Source organism: Camelina sativa, chromosome 8 (assembly GCF_000633955.1).
Source record: "Camelina sativa cultivar DH55 chromosome 8, Cs, whole genome shotgun sequence".
In the NCBI taxonomy this organism is placed as follows: Eukaryota; Viridiplantae; Streptophyta; class Magnoliopsida; order Brassicales; family Brassicaceae; genus Camelina; species Camelina sativa.
Window position 1 is genome coordinate 12,570,636 of NC_025692.1, and position 17,355 is coordinate 12,587,990.

Genomic DNA, 17,355 nt, shown 5'->3' on the forward strand with positions numbered 1-17,355 from the left:
TTTTTTTTTTTTTTTTTTTTTTTTTTTTTTTTTTTTAAATTCGTTGGAATCCCACACTTTATTAAGTTCTTGTCTTTTTTTCATCTTTGTGTTTGATTAAATTGAAGACAAAAAATTCAAAATTGAATCGCTTATAGCTGAAATCATTATGATAATCTCTTCGTCCTGGATTGTGTTAGTTTCATGATGTAGCTTTATATCAGTAGAATCGAGAGGTGAAGAAGATCTAATTTCTTCTTTTGATTACAGAAATCAGGAAACCTTCCAGGGGTTGGAATGATGCACGCCCCCATTTCATTGCTACCAACTGCATTCCCAGAAATCTACTGGAACCAAGCTTGTGATGTTACTCCTATTTTCAGTGAATTGATTGATCGTGTTAGCTTGGATGGCAAATTCTTACAGGATAGTCTCTCTAGGTTTGGCTTCTTTTTTGAGTCTTTATCTCAGTACTGGAATCTATCTGCCTTGTGTTATATTTATCTATCATCTAAACAAGTATTGATGTTTTCTATGTTGTAGAACAAAGAAAGCTGACATCTTTACATCTAGACTTCTTGACATTCACTCCAACATGCTAGAAAGAAACAAGAAAGAGGTCTTTTACATTTTATCTCTACTTGAATGTTAATCTCTCTGATTCTTCGGTTCTGCATCTTTATTCGTTTGGTTGTGTTTGTGTTGTTGGCAGGATATTCGTTTGGGTTTACACCGGTTTGATTATATGCTTGATGAAGAAACAAATTCACTTCTTCAGATTGAGATGAACACTATCGCGTGTTCGTTTCCAGGCCATAGTCGTCTTGTTAGCGAGCTACACCAGTACGCACGGCGACAGACCATCTTCTGCATAACTTGTTGTGTTTTTTTTTTCTTTTAGCTGAAAAGCTTCACTTTTTTACTTATTTCTCTTGTTTTGCAGGACTTTGCTTCGATCTTATGGGGATCAGATTGGGATAGACTCTGAACGTGTACCTAAGAATACATCCACGGGACAATTTGCTGATGCAATGGCTAAAGCTTGGTTGGAGTACAATAACCCAAGGTTAGACTTAACTAAAGAATGCGTTCTTGAATGTGATGATAAAAAAATGCTAGAAATCAAGAATCTATGATGTAATTTGAAGATTTTCTGTTTGAATCTATAGTTTCTCTTGGTTTCAGAGCGGTGGTCATGGTAATTGTACAGGCAGAAGAACGCAACATGTATGATCAACATTGGCTGAGCAGTATGTTGAAAGAAAAATATCCTCTTTTTATCTTGTTTCTTTGAACTCCAGTGGTTGATCTCGACATATTTATCCTCTAACTTGTACCACAAAAAAAAGGTGTTGTTCTTCCTTAGCTTCAGAACACGCACAATATAGTAGCCATCAGGAAGACCCTAGCAGAAGTCGAGAAGGAAGGGAGTGTACAAGAGGATGGAACCCTTATTGTGTAAGCATTTTTTTTTTGCATTGTGGTTTTTGAGAAGTTACACATTCATCTTGAAAACTATGTTAAGATTTTCCGTTGTTGCAGTGGCGGCAAAGCAGTCGCGGTGGTTTATTTCAGATCTGGCTATACTCCCAATGATCATCCATCTGAATCAGTAAGTAGCTGTCAAGTTTTCAATATATGTGGCGTTTACTCTTTGAGGATATATGTATCAATGGTTGGTTTATTCGTTTCAATTTGAAGGAATGGAATGCTAGGATGCTAATAGAGGAGTCTTCAGCAGTCAAATGCCCCACTATAGCTTATCATTTAACCGGCACCAAGAAAATCCAGCAAGAACTGGCAAAACCAGGTGTTCTCGAGAGGTAAGTAGATCGCCAGTTATCTTGTAGTGAGGCTGAAACTGAAGAACGGTTTCCAAATATCTCAGAGGTGATCACTTTTTTTTTTACTATAAACATGAGAAACAGGTTTCTGGACAACAAAGAGGACATTGCTAAGCTGAGGAAATGCTTTGCTGGGCTATGGAGCTTGGATGATCAAGAAATCGTCAAGCAGGCAATCGAAAAACCTGGATTGTTCGTTATGAAGCCTCAGAGAGAAGGCGGAGGTTAGAACCCCAACTGAACTGAGTCCCCCTAACTCCTCAATTTCTCTTGGTCATATTCTAAAGCGTATCTTCTTGGATTCTTCCAGGAAACAACATCTATGGAGATGATGTGAGGGACAATCTTCTGAGACTGCAGAAAGAAGGAGTTGATGGAAACTCTGCATATATCCTGATGCAGAGGATATTCCCAAAGGTGTCAAACACGTTCATGGTGCGAGAAGGTGCTTACCATAAAAGTCAAGCTATATCAGAACTCGGTGTGTATGGTGCATATCTCAGGTACAAAGTGCATAAAGAAGAAGAATTTGGTAATGTTTCATTCATTCTCTACTGAAATTTGTGCCATTATCTTTGATTAAATGATTTGTGTAGGAACAAAGACAAGGTTATAGTAAACGAGCAGAGTGGTTACCTAATGCGCACGAAGATCTCATCATCAGATGAAGGCGGCGTTGCAGCTGGTTTTGGAGTCTTGGACAGCATCTATTTGAATTGAGATGGATCACATTCACAATCATCCTGATAAATTCTTCTGCTGGTTTATTTCTTCTTATTCTTGCTTGTTGAAGTCTTGTGTATTAATCCATGAAGAATCAATAGGACCACAAAGCATACATAAAATTGCTTATTGTTATTTTAAGTTATTTTGGACCGTGTGAGACGATCACTCGTTTGAGATCATGAATGGAATAAGATACGATCAATCATGAATGGAATAAGATATTTATGATTTCTTTGTTAGCACTTATTTAAAAGTGGTGATTAAGATCATACATACGACTATACGAGCAAATACATAAACAAATAAATGTTATAAATCAACGAATGTCCGTAAATCCGATGCCTCTTCGTTTTGTGGGGAAGATAGCAAAGAAAAAGCTCGCCACTGTCACCACCATAACCGCAAAATACTTGATCATAAGTACGAAATGACCACCCCAACTATGGCCGTCGTCCTCAGGGAGCAAACACCTCCGAAAATCCGAACTCTCTACGGCTAACGACAAGAACACGACAACGGACACAAAAGCATGCACGAAATCGACAAAACTCAACTTGTATCTCCGTTTTTTGTCGCCAGTTAAGCCGGATTCCGGATCATAACCGTCGTCGTCTGGATAGTCGTTGAGGATGTAGAGACCGTTGGCGGTGGCAATTCCGTAGTAAATGCGGCCGTCTTCGCCTACGAAAGAGTCAGTGAAAGAGGAGAAGAAGCAAGCCGCGGCGCAAAAGGAGATGAGGGAAATGGTGAGGAGTTTATTAGCGGGTTTATTGGTGCATTCGCCGCCATTGGAGAAAGAAGGGATAAGGGTTTCGAACATGAGGGCGGTTCCGGTCGGCAAGAGGTTGGCGAAGTTTCCGGCGGACGGTAGAGATCTAATGAACGACGCTTCCATTTCGAACTTTGGTCGGGAGAGGAAATTTTTTTGTGTGTTATATGGAGAAAGAGTGTTTTGTAGGTTCTTCTTTACGTAATGCATGCATGCGTGAGGATATTTTTGATGTGTCTTATATACATTTCTTAAAAGAATCGAATTTTGTTTGGTATCCGAATATATATATATATATAATATACATTTTGTTTTATAAGCTTGTATACACAAATTTTGTCAGAAAAAAAAACTATTTGATAACCGCTCATTTTACTTATTTTTATGAAAGTAATATTTTTATAGAAACAATACTCCACTTTTAAAAAAACATTTCGCAAGTTTATAAAACGTAATAATTGTAGAATTACATGTTCGATGAAATTGAGTCCATAAAGTCTTGCACGGTTGTACCTAACTCCTCTCGGTGACCTTGTCATATTAGATATGTAATGTACGTGACTCTATAAAGAAATTCACAAGATTGAGAAAATAAGGTACACGCAACCCTCTTTTTTTTTGTTTTTACATATTATTTCCCCATTTGTAATTACAATAGTATCATAGTTTTATTAAAGAAAGTTTGATAATGAAGAAGAGTGAATAATTTAAGAGGGTTCGGGCGCCTCATGTCCGCCCACACTACACAAACCGTATAACAAATGTAAACTAGCATATGTGTTTTTTTTGTCAGTTATTCTTTCTCTTTAGTAAAAGAACATAAAAGTTAAGAAATATTTTTGATATGGACATGTAAATTACTAATTACATAACGAAAAGAAATGTAAATTTTCTTTGCAGATGAACATACATATAATCTAAGTTTGATTTGTTTCATTGGGCTGGTGAATAAACTTAGTTTGTATTTCTTCAAGTGATAATCCTTTTGTCTCCGGGACGAGCAACCAAATAAAAAGCAACGCGGCTCCCGCAATACCCCCAAATATGTAAAATGTTCCTATTTCAGTTATAAAAGTTAAGAGAAGAAAATTTATTCATTAAACTCTACTTTATATATAGAATATAACAATTTGGTTCCACAGTTATAAGTTATATAATTTGGTATGGTCTAACAAACGAATAATAACGATCTAAAATGTATACAAGGTTTATAATGATGCCATAAATACAGGTTCTGAATACTCTATTATTTTTCATTCTTTTTACCTAAATAGTTTATAACATAATTAAAAATAAGTTGGAAAAAGAAGTAGAAAAGATACCTTGGGTGCTCCACTCGAACAGGAAGTTGAAAGCGTAAGTGACCATCGAACTACTTGAAAATGATACCAACGTAACTATACTCCCTGCTGTTACCTTTATATTTATTGGAAATATCTGCACACAACAAACATTATACATATATTACTTTATTTATAAAAAGTGTGTTAAAACTTAGAAATTCATTTGTTCGAATCTTATATAAAAAAAAAATCTAAAATATCAGTTTAGTATAAGGGAGAGAGTATACATTATTTTCTGTATTGAAAAAATAAAAGTTGAGCTAATATATGTACCTCAGACATAGTTACCCAAGGAAGACCTCCCAAACCTATTGCAAAAGTTCCAATATACAGCTGCCAATTTAGAGAAAAAAAAAACTAATTTAGAAAAGAGACCAAAATGTTATAATCAGAAAGATTGTGTGAAAGTTGGATAAAATGTTTTACCATAAGGCATATGAACGTGAATATTGGAGTCAGGTTTGGTAGCAATTTCATTTTCTGCTCATACCAAATTAATATACAAATATATTGTTGAAAAATAAGTGAGGTTAAGAATATAAAACTGTAGAATAAATTAAAGGGATTCCACAATAAATAACAGTAAACAAATACTGAAAATATAACCTGTAACGTGAAGGCGATCCCAATAAGTATGGAAGATATGCTCATTCCAGATGCAGAGGTCTATATATAGCAAGTCCAAATATGAATCAAATCAATATCAAACAGCTTTTAAAATTTTTCTATATGTTAATTAGTAAATAAGTAAATGTGCTACAAGAAAACAAATACGTAAACAAATGTAACAAAATTACTGTTAAAGGTGCTTGCTTACCAACAAGAGAGGCCGTCTGCCCCATTTATCTACGAGAATGACACCAATCATGGCCTTTGGTATCTGCGAATAGTACAAAATGTAAATTCTAGATTTTTTAATAGATTTTTTTCATTATTCTATACAAACTTTAAATTGATTTTGTTTTGATCATTTGTATTCTACAACTATTTTTTTGCTATTGACAGATACAATTTTCTTAATGTTTTATATCTTAAACATTTTTCTTAGTAAAATAGATGGAACAGTTGAATAACAACATAATATAGTTTGACTGCATAAATTTGGTGTCGTGCATCCATACATTTAACAATTTTTTGACAAAGACCAATGTATATACTTACCATGAAGAATCCTAACAGTGTCGATCCAAGGGCCACCGAAAACCCTGTTACAACTCAAAATAAATTATTTAAGGCAAATCAAAAAAATGGAAAGAGAACTTAACTAATTTATTTTTTTATTAAAACTTTTATCCTAAATCATGAGACCATGGCATCAGTAAGCAAAAAAATAAAATAACAAGAGGATGAGTGAAAGAAAACAAAAATATAGTTTAAAAGCTCATTAAAACTGGAAATTTCACTCTGCAGATACAAATTAAACACACTGTTATATGTTAGTGTGTGTATCAAAAATGTGTTTCTCATCGTTAAATCATTAAATTAATATGTTTGCTTGTAGTAATTCTGAATATATATATAGCGACCGAAANTATATATATATATATATATATATATATATATATATATATATATATAGCGACCGAAATAAATGTCTAACGACCAACAACCTACGACTTACGACCTAGGACGAAGTCATATTCGACCGGTAGTTTTTGATATCAATTTACTATAAGTTTGAGCGGTTTATTACATAAGTCAATGTATATGTAACTATGAAATTTTTTGATAGAGCTTAATCTTAAATTTACCAGATTTTCTAAAAATGGTACTTGCATACGCGACTACTGCAGAACTCCCCGAAAATTGTTGTACCAACATCAGCCCGATTCCTACCTGAGAAATAATATTCAAAATAAACAAGTTATATGCTTTGTGTAGATAAATATTAGAGTTAAAATAGTATTGAAAGTGTATATTTTATGTACTTATTTTGTAACATAAACTTCAGTTTACCACGAGAGTGTAGCTATATTTTCTCTGGAACAAATCACAAAAAGTCGACCTTGAACTTGAATCATTTTCTACCATTTTGGTCACAACCTGAAAACAAAATCAAAATCATTCAGACTTTACTTGTAAAGGGATGAATATAAACTAAAAGTAATTTATAATTGATTATATTATGTTAACCAAAAAGTATTAATTATATAGAAACATCACTTGAATTTCTGAGGCTTCACGTGAAATATCAGCATCCCTCCCTCTAAGCCGAAGTAGTGAATTCTCTAGTTCTGTATCTGTACCAACTTTTGCCTTCATCAAATTCAAATAGTTTAGTTTTCATGGTTAATAAATTGTGTGTGTTATTTTTCTGTAACGTTAGTACGTAAATTATGTAGCAAAATAAAAAATGACGACAAACCAGCCATCTTGGAGACTCTGGAACGAAGAACAAACCGATTGCTTGAATGAAGCATGGTAAAACACCTAAACCGGATAAAATATTGTAAATTTATCAGTTCATTTGTATACTCTTTACAATGTAACAACTCAAGTTTTTCCATATTTTCCTACTATTTAATCATTCTCTTACGCACCTATATAAATATCTCATAGTTTCACAGTTAAGAATCGTACAATGGAAACGTTACCTATTAGAGCCAACGTCCTCCAGTTGATATAATTCCCAGAAAAATAAACCATGGCGAGTCCACAGTTTTGAAGAATCTGGAATCACTCACACGATGATAAAACAGGGTCAACAATACTCACCAAAAAGCTAACAAATATTTATCTGAAATTTCCTAATGTCATATACTAAAAACAGATTTTGTAGCAAACCTATTTTCTTATACAAAATTGTGCCATCTGAATTATTGACATAGCAATTTTATTTTTGTTATAAATCTACTTATGCAAAATTATTGTTATAAATGTACTATATGGAATATTATTTTAAAATTCTTTTAAAAATTTATAGCTCTGGTAAGGTCAATATCAATATCATATAACTATGTCCCCACAATTGGTTTATTTAGCTCGAGCATAATTTGCTCATATGGGTGAGATATTTGATCAAATTAAAACCATATTTATTGCAGTCTGGATATTTGTACTTTGTCCCCCCAAAAAAAGGATATTAGGCTTCTATTAATTAGTTTCTTTTATCATCATCCTTATTTATTTATATTTAAACATATATATTAATTTTTTGTTGGCACTCATCCTAAAATATATTTTTGGAACTAAAATTTACCTGGTTTGTAAAGGTAAATGTACCACGAACATGTTTAGGCGAAACTTCTGCTATATAGACAGGTACCTGGTTGGTAAAAAAAATAGGTAAAGAAACATATTAGTTGTATCAAATGTAAAGAAATAAATATAAAATGTAAATATATTAGTTGTAGACTATAAGTTACTAAATACCACATAGCTAATTAAGCCGAGCCCTATCCCTGAGGAGATTCTTCCGATGTTCAGCCACATTGCATCCTTTGGTGTTCCATACATGAAATATAAATGACTCTTTAATTGCTGGTTTTTTTATAACCACAAACTACTAAATAATATTTGTATCACGAAGAGAAAATATGTTTGTAGTAAAAATATTCAAATACCTTAGCGAGAGCGATGGAGAACCAACCAATGATGCAGAGGATATCGGAGACCCACATTGTCTTAATAATTAATATCATGAAAAGCAAAAATTTAGTCATTAAAATTTTTAGTTACAAATGGTTAAACTTGAAGAATATATGAGATTAAAAGTAAATTAGTTACTCTTCTTCTGCCAAGGGACATTGCCATTTTACCGCTGAACAAAGCTCCAATTGCAGATCCCAACGTGTTGAATGAACCAAATGCTGAAAACTGTTAAAGATAATTAATTCGAAGATAAATTCCAAAAGTTGAGTAAATCATTTTATTGGGATTTTTTTGTTGTCCCAATAAATTCCAAGAAATGATAAAAATGGAGGTGAACCACACCAGCCAACCAAGTATACTCAACTTCATGGGGATTACGACCAAGGTACTCTTCATTTGGTAAACCAGACGTAGTATTTGGATGCAGATGCATGCTACTTTGGGGCAATGTTTGGAAGATGAAATGAAGTCTGTTTTGTCTGAAATTTGGTGAGAAGCTTCATGATGCTTTAGGTTTCATATCCAACGGTGTATTTGTGGAATGAACAGTTGGTTTGTGATTTAATCAAGTGTTTGTATTGCGGATACACATATAGACGATTTTGTGGTAAGGTTGGAGTGTCTAGCGACACCAACATGTTATTGTGTTTTTGGGTTATGGGAGAACATTTAGGGTTATGTTTGGATGAGGAAGGATTGACGGAAGTGATGTCGTGGGCGTCGGTGTCGACCGACACTAGGAGAGCGTCGATCAACACCATGTGTGTTGGATCACAAGTGGTGTGATGGGTGAAGATTAACACCAGGTGGAGGTGCCGATCAACATTGGAGGAGTTGATAATGAATCGGAGAATTCGTGGGGAAGTGTTGTCCATGGCTAAACGAAATCAAATATTCTAGCCCACCTCTCTTGTTACTCGGTCACTAGGGATGGTTGGTTGTGTCACTCAATAACTAGATGAAGTGGGTTTGGTGTATTTGTGTAAATTTTGTAAGAAGTGATTTCTACAGCGGTTATCTCGTCGGAATTATGGGATTCCAGTGAGATCATTTCCTGTGGATCCTGTGTGAGGATGGACAATTTGGGTACGATCGTTTCACTGTGTGATTGGTAACAACACCATACCATTGTGGTACATTGTGTACAGTTTATATTGTAATCAGTCACAAAAAAAAAAGAATATCAAAAGCAATAATATATAAAAAAAAAAAGAATTTTAAAAATGTCATTTTTCCTATATTACTTTTCAAAACAGACCGTTTCTAAAAGCCTATAAAAATGCTATTTTCAGATATATTCAAATAAGTGTGTAATCTTATAAAACCATACACAAATTACTTTTATATGAATATAAAATTTGTATAGTATTTTTATAAAAAATAGAAATACATTATAAAATCTTATAAAAGCCATATAAAACATTAGAAACACACTTAAATGAACTCTCTAAGTAGCAGTTATCATCAAGAAGTAACTTCTAAACTTTATAAACACAAATTACTTTTATATGAATATAAAATTTGTATAGTATTTTTATAAAAAATATAAATACATTATAAAATCTTATAAAAGCCATATAAATCATTAGAAACACACTTAAATGAACTCTCTAAGTAGCAGTTATCGTCAAGAAGTACCTTCTAAACTTTATATGCATTTTCAGGTTTGCCGAGGAGTTTTTTTGAAAAAGGACAGCTATATGCCTATTTTTGAAAGGCATTTCTCAAAAATTCTCATGTGCATAATGTTAAGTACTCTTTATACTCTCTACTTGAACTATACACAAATTACTTTTATATGAATATAAAATTTGTATAATAATTTTATAAAAAAATATAAATACATTATTAAATCTTATAAAAGCCATATAAAACATTAGAAACACACTTGAATTCTCTAAGTAGCAGTTATCATCAATAAATACCTTGTAAACTTTATAAGCATTTTCAGGTTTAACGAGGAGTCTTCTTGAAAATGGACAGCTATATGCCTTATTTTGAAAGGCATTTCTCAAAAATTCTCATGTGCATAATGTTAAGCACTCTTTATACTCTCTACTTGATATTGTCAAAAAATTTCGAAAAATACTTTCAGAATTTTTAACCACCCTTTTTTACTCTCTACTTTATATTGGTTTTACTTATGTGCATAATGTTAAATTTTTATATTATTTTCTGTTACTAATCGAATCCAACGTGTTTTTTTCAGTCTCTCACTCTCTACTGTTTTGTGTAAACTTTTTTTTTTCTTTAGTTTACGGATAAATAAACTGTGACTAGATTAAAATATGAGGAAATCTTCAAAATATCACGTTTAAAGTTTCTTATCAAAAATAACATATTTTAGTTTTTTTTTCAAAAATACTAAATTTTTTTGGTCCAATAATACCATAAACACAAAAAAAAAATGATTTTGAATTTTTAAGGGTGGAAAATTTGTTTGTTTAGGTTGACAATTTTAGTTATAAGGAATAGTTTTAGGGGGTTAAGTTTAGTATTTTAGGATTTAGGGATTATTTTTTGATATTAAAACTTTATTTTAATTTTGTGATATTTTTGGAAAAATACATTTTAGTAGAATTTTTGGAAAAAAACTAAGATGAGAGAAAACGTTATTTTTAGTGGTATTTATAAGATTTGCCTTTAAAATATGTTGATAGAATTTTAAAAAAAAAAGTGATCGAGAGACATACTTGCGCGATAGAAAGACCTAAGTCTTTCATAATTCCTATCTCAGCAGCTGAAGTATAACCCATCTGTAAGATAAAATTAAGAAAGAGAAAAAACTGTTTATATGAAAATCTATCTTAACATTTTTGGATTACATTTTTGTGTCATCCTCTCTTATCTTTGTATCCAAATAAGTTCCAATTAAATTCTCTACAATTCTTACAACCAAACACAAAGATTTCCATATTTGATAATATTAATTTCCTAAAAATTATCTATCTAATTTAAAGAAATATATTAGATTAAAATATAATTTTCCTTTCACTTTTATTTAATCTTATATTTAATTATTTAAATTACTATTTAATATGTAAAGTTAATAAAAGTTTAAATTTTTTTTTCAGCATATGATGTGATTTGAATTTTTATAAACGGATATATATTTTAAAAATTGTTTTAAGATTTTTGTAACCAAACAAGTATATTCAGATATAAATTATTTCACATTTGAGTTATTTTAATATATAATGAATATCTATCTTAACATTTTTATTAATTACTGTGAGAACACACATATATAACAATATAACATTTATATTAAAACTCAAAGAAACTTGATCTATTTAAAATATATTCAAAAGTTTTTTTAAAAATATTATCTCGTGGTACACCACCGGATCAAACCTAGTAGATAATACGAAATTATAGTTTTTTATATGAGTTTTATAGTTCTTAAATTATTAGAACATTGGTAAATAATTGACGATATGGTAAATATATTTGGTTTAATGCATGTGGCTTGTAATGTTCTTTCTCTCTCGGTTAATATACTCAGTTGACGATAAAGATCAAATTAAAAAAAAAATGTAAAGTAGGACTAGCTAGCAACACCAAAGGAGAAGAAACTCACAGCAACACCAAAGGAGAAGGAGCCACAGACGGCGACCAAAGTGCTTAGGATAACACATGCAGTCACACGACAGCCTGAATCGTCGTTTTGGTCATTGAGATGCAAAAGCTGTTCCTCTATGCTTCTTTCTTCCTCCACCACCATCATTTACACATGCATGTACTGATACGACACAGTTTCTGGTAAAGGACAGTGAGATCTAGGGAGAGAGAGAGGGAGACAGAGGAGAGAGTACAGAAGAGTGGGAGAGAGACAGAGAATGCTCTGTTTGTCAAAATAGGCTTCGTATTTAAGGAAGGTGTCACGATTATGAGAATTCTTTTTGGGGCTTTTGTGTCAATTTCCAAGTCACACGTTTTGTTCCTTGTACAGTTACCCAAACATTATTTTCTAGTCTAATAAAAGGGTGGATAATTTGTTTGAATCAAAATTTTCATTCAACCATGGACAATTCTCTTAACTGCCACTAAAATGAGTTTCTTTTCTTCTAAAAAATATTACTTTTATTTTTGTTTTCTAAACATATCATCAAAATATATTTTTCAAAAATATCACAAAATTAAAATTATTTTTTTTAACATTAAAAACACAAAAACACAACACATTGAAGAACCAGCTCGTATATACGAACCAATCTACGATGGTCTTGATGAAAGAAGAACCAAGAGGATCCAAAGCAATAACTAAGCACTAAGACAAGGAGAGAGCAACGAGGAAGAGTCCGATTCTACAACATCGCATGACGAAAACAACGAGTCAACTGAGCCCACCTTTCACGACTCTCACGCCAACAACCAACGAAGAAAAGAGTTACCAATGAAGTTAGTTGGCCAAGAGATGCATGAAGATGTTGACTATAGAGACTCGATCAACAAGATCAAGCTTACACCCACTTCCCACTTTGCAAGCTCTTGGTCTTATTATGTTGAATGAACTAGTACTTGTTTCATGAAGTCCACTCGTCAAGAAATTTACAAAGAAGAGACGAGGCAATTCCTTGCCACGATTTCACTTGCCTTCCCTCGTGCACACTCACCTTTGGTGCGAGATGATGATATGCTCTCCTTCACAGTTCATGACAAGCACTATACCATCTCTATTCCACAAGTACTAGACGAAGCACTTAGATTTACATACCAAGATGCAATCGATTTTGGATCGGAAAAGTTTGATGTTGTGTGGCAACGAATTGGACAAGGTAGTTTCACTAGCGGGAAGACCAAAGCATCTGCACTATCACACGCGACCATTAGATGCATGTATAAGCTACTCGCCAACACCATCTTCGCCCGAACCGCCCAAAACTCAGTCCTTGGCGATGAACTTCTTGTCTTGAAGATACCATTAGTTGATTTTCCAAGTAGAGTTAACTATGCCGCGCTTCTAGCAAAACAGATGGTATAATCTAAAAACGACCTCATCAACGATGACGCTTCTCTAAGATTCGGTGAAGAACCTCCACACATTCCAGGTTACTCGGGCCTATCTTTACTTTTACCCATTTTTATATTATACTAAGATAGTATCCACGCTACACCGCGAATTATTTTTAATTTTGTTTTTATTTTAATTATCTTAAAGATGTTGTTTATATGTTGTTTGCAATAATAATAAAAAAAATCAAAGCATGTGTTGGTTGATTATCAATTTTGATTTTTTTATTTAACTCAAAAATATGATTTGTCAACATTAAAAAAAAATATAATATTTAAATAATAAAAACTCTAGGATCGCAAAATGTCAAAACTATACCATATAAATCTCATAATGAAATTCTCTAAAACATATTCCGCATATTCGAAATCACATCATAGTTATGCTTATGTAGCATTAAAACTACGAGTAAATAAAGATGAAGAAACATGTTTCATCTATCCGTTCCTAGTTTCAATCTCTTCATCAAAGAAACATTTTCATTATTCTTGCTCCATCGTAAATCATTTCGAACAAAGATATGTTCTTTACTCTTGTGGTCTTTTAGTCTACAGTTTAGTATTTGTAAAACTCTAACATCTCTTCTTCCAAAACAAAGATATGTACTTTACTCTAGTGGTCTTTTAGTCTGCATTTTAGTATTTGTAAAACTCTAACATCTCTTCTTCCAAATGATGAGTCTTGCCTACAATCACAAGTTAACCTCTGACTCTTTATCTTCCATCACAGCTTTTTCAGTCTCAGCATTGTGTCCATTTGTCTAAACCTCTGATTCTTTATCTTCTGTCACAGTTTTTTCATCATTTTTTTTTTAATCTCAGCATCTATCTCCATTTTCTTTTTCGTAACTTCTTGTGTTTCGTTATCTAGAGAATTCTCCTCCTCCTTTGCCACTTAAATGTTGAAACTCATTTCTCCTTTCCCATGTCAGTCCCAATTTCAAGAACACTCATACAAAGCTTCAGCTCCATCCAACCTCGTTTGTCAAACCAAACATTAAAATGTTATTATTTACTCCATACAAATGTCTCAAAACACACCGGTGGAAAACCACAACTAACCGTTAAAATCACAATCCCACCGTTGAAACTGTAGCCAGTAGTACCGTGAAGCTCCTCACCAAATCTCAGCTCGATCGGGTAAGTTTTGGACTACCAAACACTGTTCCAAGGAGACAACCTCGAATATGATTTCTAGGGTTTCTGGTTTGGGCAGTTCCAGTACCTTTTTGCTTAGGAACCAACCCACATAACTTCTTGAATATAACTCTGATCGGACTTCCGTCAGTTTCTACGAGCTCATGGCTTGATGGTAATCACGCAGGTATTTTTTTCTTTCTAATCCAATGTAACATCCAGCACCGACGAGCCTCCAAAGGTACCTCTCCAAACTGCTTTATTTTCTTATTCCTCTTTCTCGTTCTTCTCTTCTCCAGCTCCGATCTACTCCGACTTTGCTCTTCCACCACCATCGTGGCCTGCCACAGTCACAATAATGACTACCAGATCCACCACCTCCGCAACGTCTCCTTCTCCGTTGATTGTCATCATGTTCGCCGCTTCCCACCTCCATCTCTCGGCACCATCTTTTCTTCTTCCTTTTCTCTATTTTTTTACGATCTCTCTTGCTCTCCCATACTCTCTCATGGCTACCTCTCTTCTCCTCTCTCCTTCTTGTGGAGATGTTAGCGTTCAACACCAACTCTCTCTCTCTCCCTCCTTGTTGAACGAAGTCGGCGATACAATTAGTGTGTTTAACACACGATCACACAAACCCTTTTCGTTACACCGATGAAAATAACGTTGAATCTGCAGTGATGGTGATCCCATGGCTCTCTTTCTATCGATTGGATCAGAACCAACGACGAAAGCTAATTATAAAGAAGAAGAAATCAAATCATCCAGGAGAACAAATATGTGTCCACCTAGACAAAAAACTGATCTGTATTAATGTTTTAATTTGATAGGTTAGTGAATGGTTATTATTGGAATAGAATGATGAACTGTATTAATTAAAATGTTTTTATTGGTTACCTGTTTTAATTGATGTGTCATCTCCAGAATGCTTCACAATGCTGAAGTGTCATGCTCTGGAGAGAAACATTCAACTTTTATTGTATTGATATATTTTCCCATCTTTTCTGGATTTGTTCACACTGGGAACAATGTGATTTAAGTCTAGGAGGATGTTATCCGTTTACTAACGTATTCTTTTTTCACTTGAATGTCTTTTTACCAAGTCAGTATAAAGTTTTGGTTTTATTGGAGTCAAAACTTTGTAGGAAACGATGACTATGATATGATGAAATTCGACCTTTATATGTTCTAACTCATCCCCTAAGTGACAAGTTTCGTAGAATTTGAAAAAAGAGCAGCCAATACCTAGAACCTCATCGTAGTGTTTACCATAAAAGTCAAGCTATATCAGAACTCGGTGTCTATGGTGCATACCTCAGGTACACAAGAGCAGAAAGAAGAAGAATTTGGTAATGTTTCAGTCATTCTCTACTTAACTTTGTGCCATAATCTTTGATTAAATGAAATGTGTAGGACCAAAGACAAGGTTATAGTAAACGAGCTGTTGGATATGGGCTATGCCCAATATGCCACTCGGCCCAACAAGATTCATTAATTACAATCTCGGCCCGACAAGATTGGGAGCAAGTCCACTAATTCCCGCAAAAGGGCAATCTCGGGAATTCACGACGAAAACCCTAGACATCTCTAGGTCAACAGTCCCCTATAAAAGGAGAAAGCATTTATTGGGATCACCATCCTGACCCGCGGACAATACCTACAAAGCAATACTTTGCATCGAAAACTGTTATTATCTTTCGTATAATTCGTTCCTATTTTCAGTTCGTCATTTTTAGCTTGCTAGTTCGCTTGTGAACTAACAAGCTCTATCCCGACTTGTTTTAAGTGACGATCTCACGTTTTCCCCGATTAATAAAAGAACTTGCTTGCTCTTTCCCACAAAATCTTTATTTGTTTAAGTTGTGCAATCCCCGGTACAAACAATTGGCGCCCACCGTGGGGCAAGAGTAAAGCGTTTCTTTTGACGAATCAAAACCGACGATCCTCACTTCTTCGAAGTCTCAAAAGTCATGACGAACCCCAGCGAAAACTTCAACGAAGCAACGGAGCAGCCAACGGGGCAGCGATAGGGGCAAACAAGAACACGAACTGTCCCCCTGCCGAGCTCCCTGCCGAGCTCCCTGCCGAGCTCCCTGCCAAACTCCTTGCCAAGCCCAACCAAAGGCTCCTTGCCGAGCCCAATCGAAGGCCCACTGCCGAGCACAATCTCTCTGCCGGCGCCCGATGCGCCCTCCGAGCCTCTCGTAGCTACACACGCCGAAGCCGGACCTGCCGCAGACCAGCTGGTTAGCAATGCCGCTGCTCTCCTCACCGCCACTCTCACCAACGCTACCACTCTCCCCAGCGCCACTCTCCCCAGCGCCACTCTCCCCTTACCTGTACAAAGAAACAGACTCGACGATATGATGCAGGTCATCCTCGGTCGTCTTGATGGCCAGGAAATATGAATAAACGAATGGCTCGAGGCCATCGCAGCCGCACAAGAGGCCTCGCAGAACCAAATCAGCAAGCTCCAACGAAGGAGGGGCGGGCGCCGAAACGACAGCAGTCCTGCCGGCGAGAACGAGAATCCTCCCCCAGCGCAGCCATCTGTGGAGGACCGATACGACGGCCACAGACGCTGCCCGACGTCCATTATCGTAGGATCCGTTGATCGATGCAGTAGAGAGGAGCCAAATGAGGAGCTGCGAGACGGCCAAGACCAAAGGAGCGGTAGCCCGCCGACTCCAACACTGCCGATCCAACAGCCCGAGGCCGATCTCAAGGATGAAACCATACGACGCCTAGAGGCGATGGTCCACGAACTCTCTTCCAGAGTCCATCGAGCCACGAGCTCTGCTCCCAACCTCGATCGAGTGCTCGAAGAAGTCCAGCGCTCACCATTTACGGCACGAATCTCCCACATTCAAGTCCGTTACGTAAACAAGTTTAAGTTCACCCCGTACAACGGATTAGACGATCCGAAACCATTTTTAACGTCAATGAGTTTTGC

At 34.9% G+C, this 17,355-nt stretch overlaps 3 protein-coding genes across 6 annotated transcripts in view; 1 reads left to right on the forward strand and 2 right to left on the reverse strand.

Moving 5' to 3' along the window:
• Positions 1-2,763, forward strand: part of LOC104709472 (glutathione synthetase, chloroplastic-like) — a 3,290-nt gene extending 527 nt beyond the window's left edge. The window contains exons 2-12 of the mRNA XM_010426082.2: positions 250-419; positions 523-598; positions 692-822; positions 923-1,045; positions 1,165-1,245; positions 1,357-1,437; positions 1,522-1,591; positions 1,681-1,802; positions 1,908-2,047; positions 2,134-2,326; positions 2,420-2,763. Of these exons, the coding sequence (XP_010424384.1) occupies positions 250-419; positions 523-598; positions 692-822; positions 923-1,045; positions 1,165-1,245; positions 1,357-1,437; positions 1,522-1,591; positions 1,681-1,802; positions 1,908-2,047; positions 2,134-2,326; positions 2,420-2,543 (1,311 nt within the window). The 3' untranslated portion in view covers positions 2,544-2,763. The remainder of the gene's footprint in view (positions 1-249; positions 420-522; positions 599-691; positions 823-922; positions 1,046-1,164; positions 1,246-1,356; positions 1,438-1,521; positions 1,592-1,680; positions 1,803-1,907; positions 2,048-2,133; positions 2,327-2,419) is intronic.
• On the reverse strand, positions 2,866-3,444 carry LOC104707065. Its single transcript, XM_010423335.1, has one exon. The coding sequence runs from the start codon at positions 3,442-3,444 to the stop codon at positions 2,866-2,868; it is 579 nt and encodes a 192-aa protein (XP_010421637.1).
• On the reverse strand, positions 4,139-12,092 carry LOC104707066 (sugar transporter ERD6-like 18). 4 transcript variants are annotated; one of them, XM_010423336.2, is made up of 18 exons: positions 11,833-12,092; positions 10,946-11,008; positions 8,388-8,477; positions 8,225-8,284; positions 8,034-8,099; positions 7,861-7,926; positions 7,256-7,331; positions 7,027-7,091; positions 6,825-6,917; positions 6,618-6,704; positions 6,413-6,497; positions 5,823-5,866; positions 5,479-5,541; positions 5,268-5,327; positions 5,088-5,141; positions 4,935-4,994; positions 4,641-4,755; positions 4,139-4,375 (listed from the first exon to the last, which is right to left on the reverse strand). In XM_010423336.2, exons 1-18 carry the CDS (start codon positions 11,977-11,979, stop codon positions 4,236-4,238), a joined length of 1,434 nt encoding a protein of 477 aa, XP_010421638.1. In that variant the 5' UTR covers positions 11,980-12,092; the 3' UTR covers positions 4,139-4,235. The 4 variants fall into 4 exon arrangements, with proteins under 4 accessions (XP_010421638.1, XP_019083978.1, XP_010421639.1 ...); XM_019228433.1 differs by lacking the exon at positions 11,833-12,092 and adding an exon at positions 11,806-11,818; XM_010423337.2 differs by lacking the exon at positions 10,946-11,008 and having other exon boundaries at positions 11,833-12,090.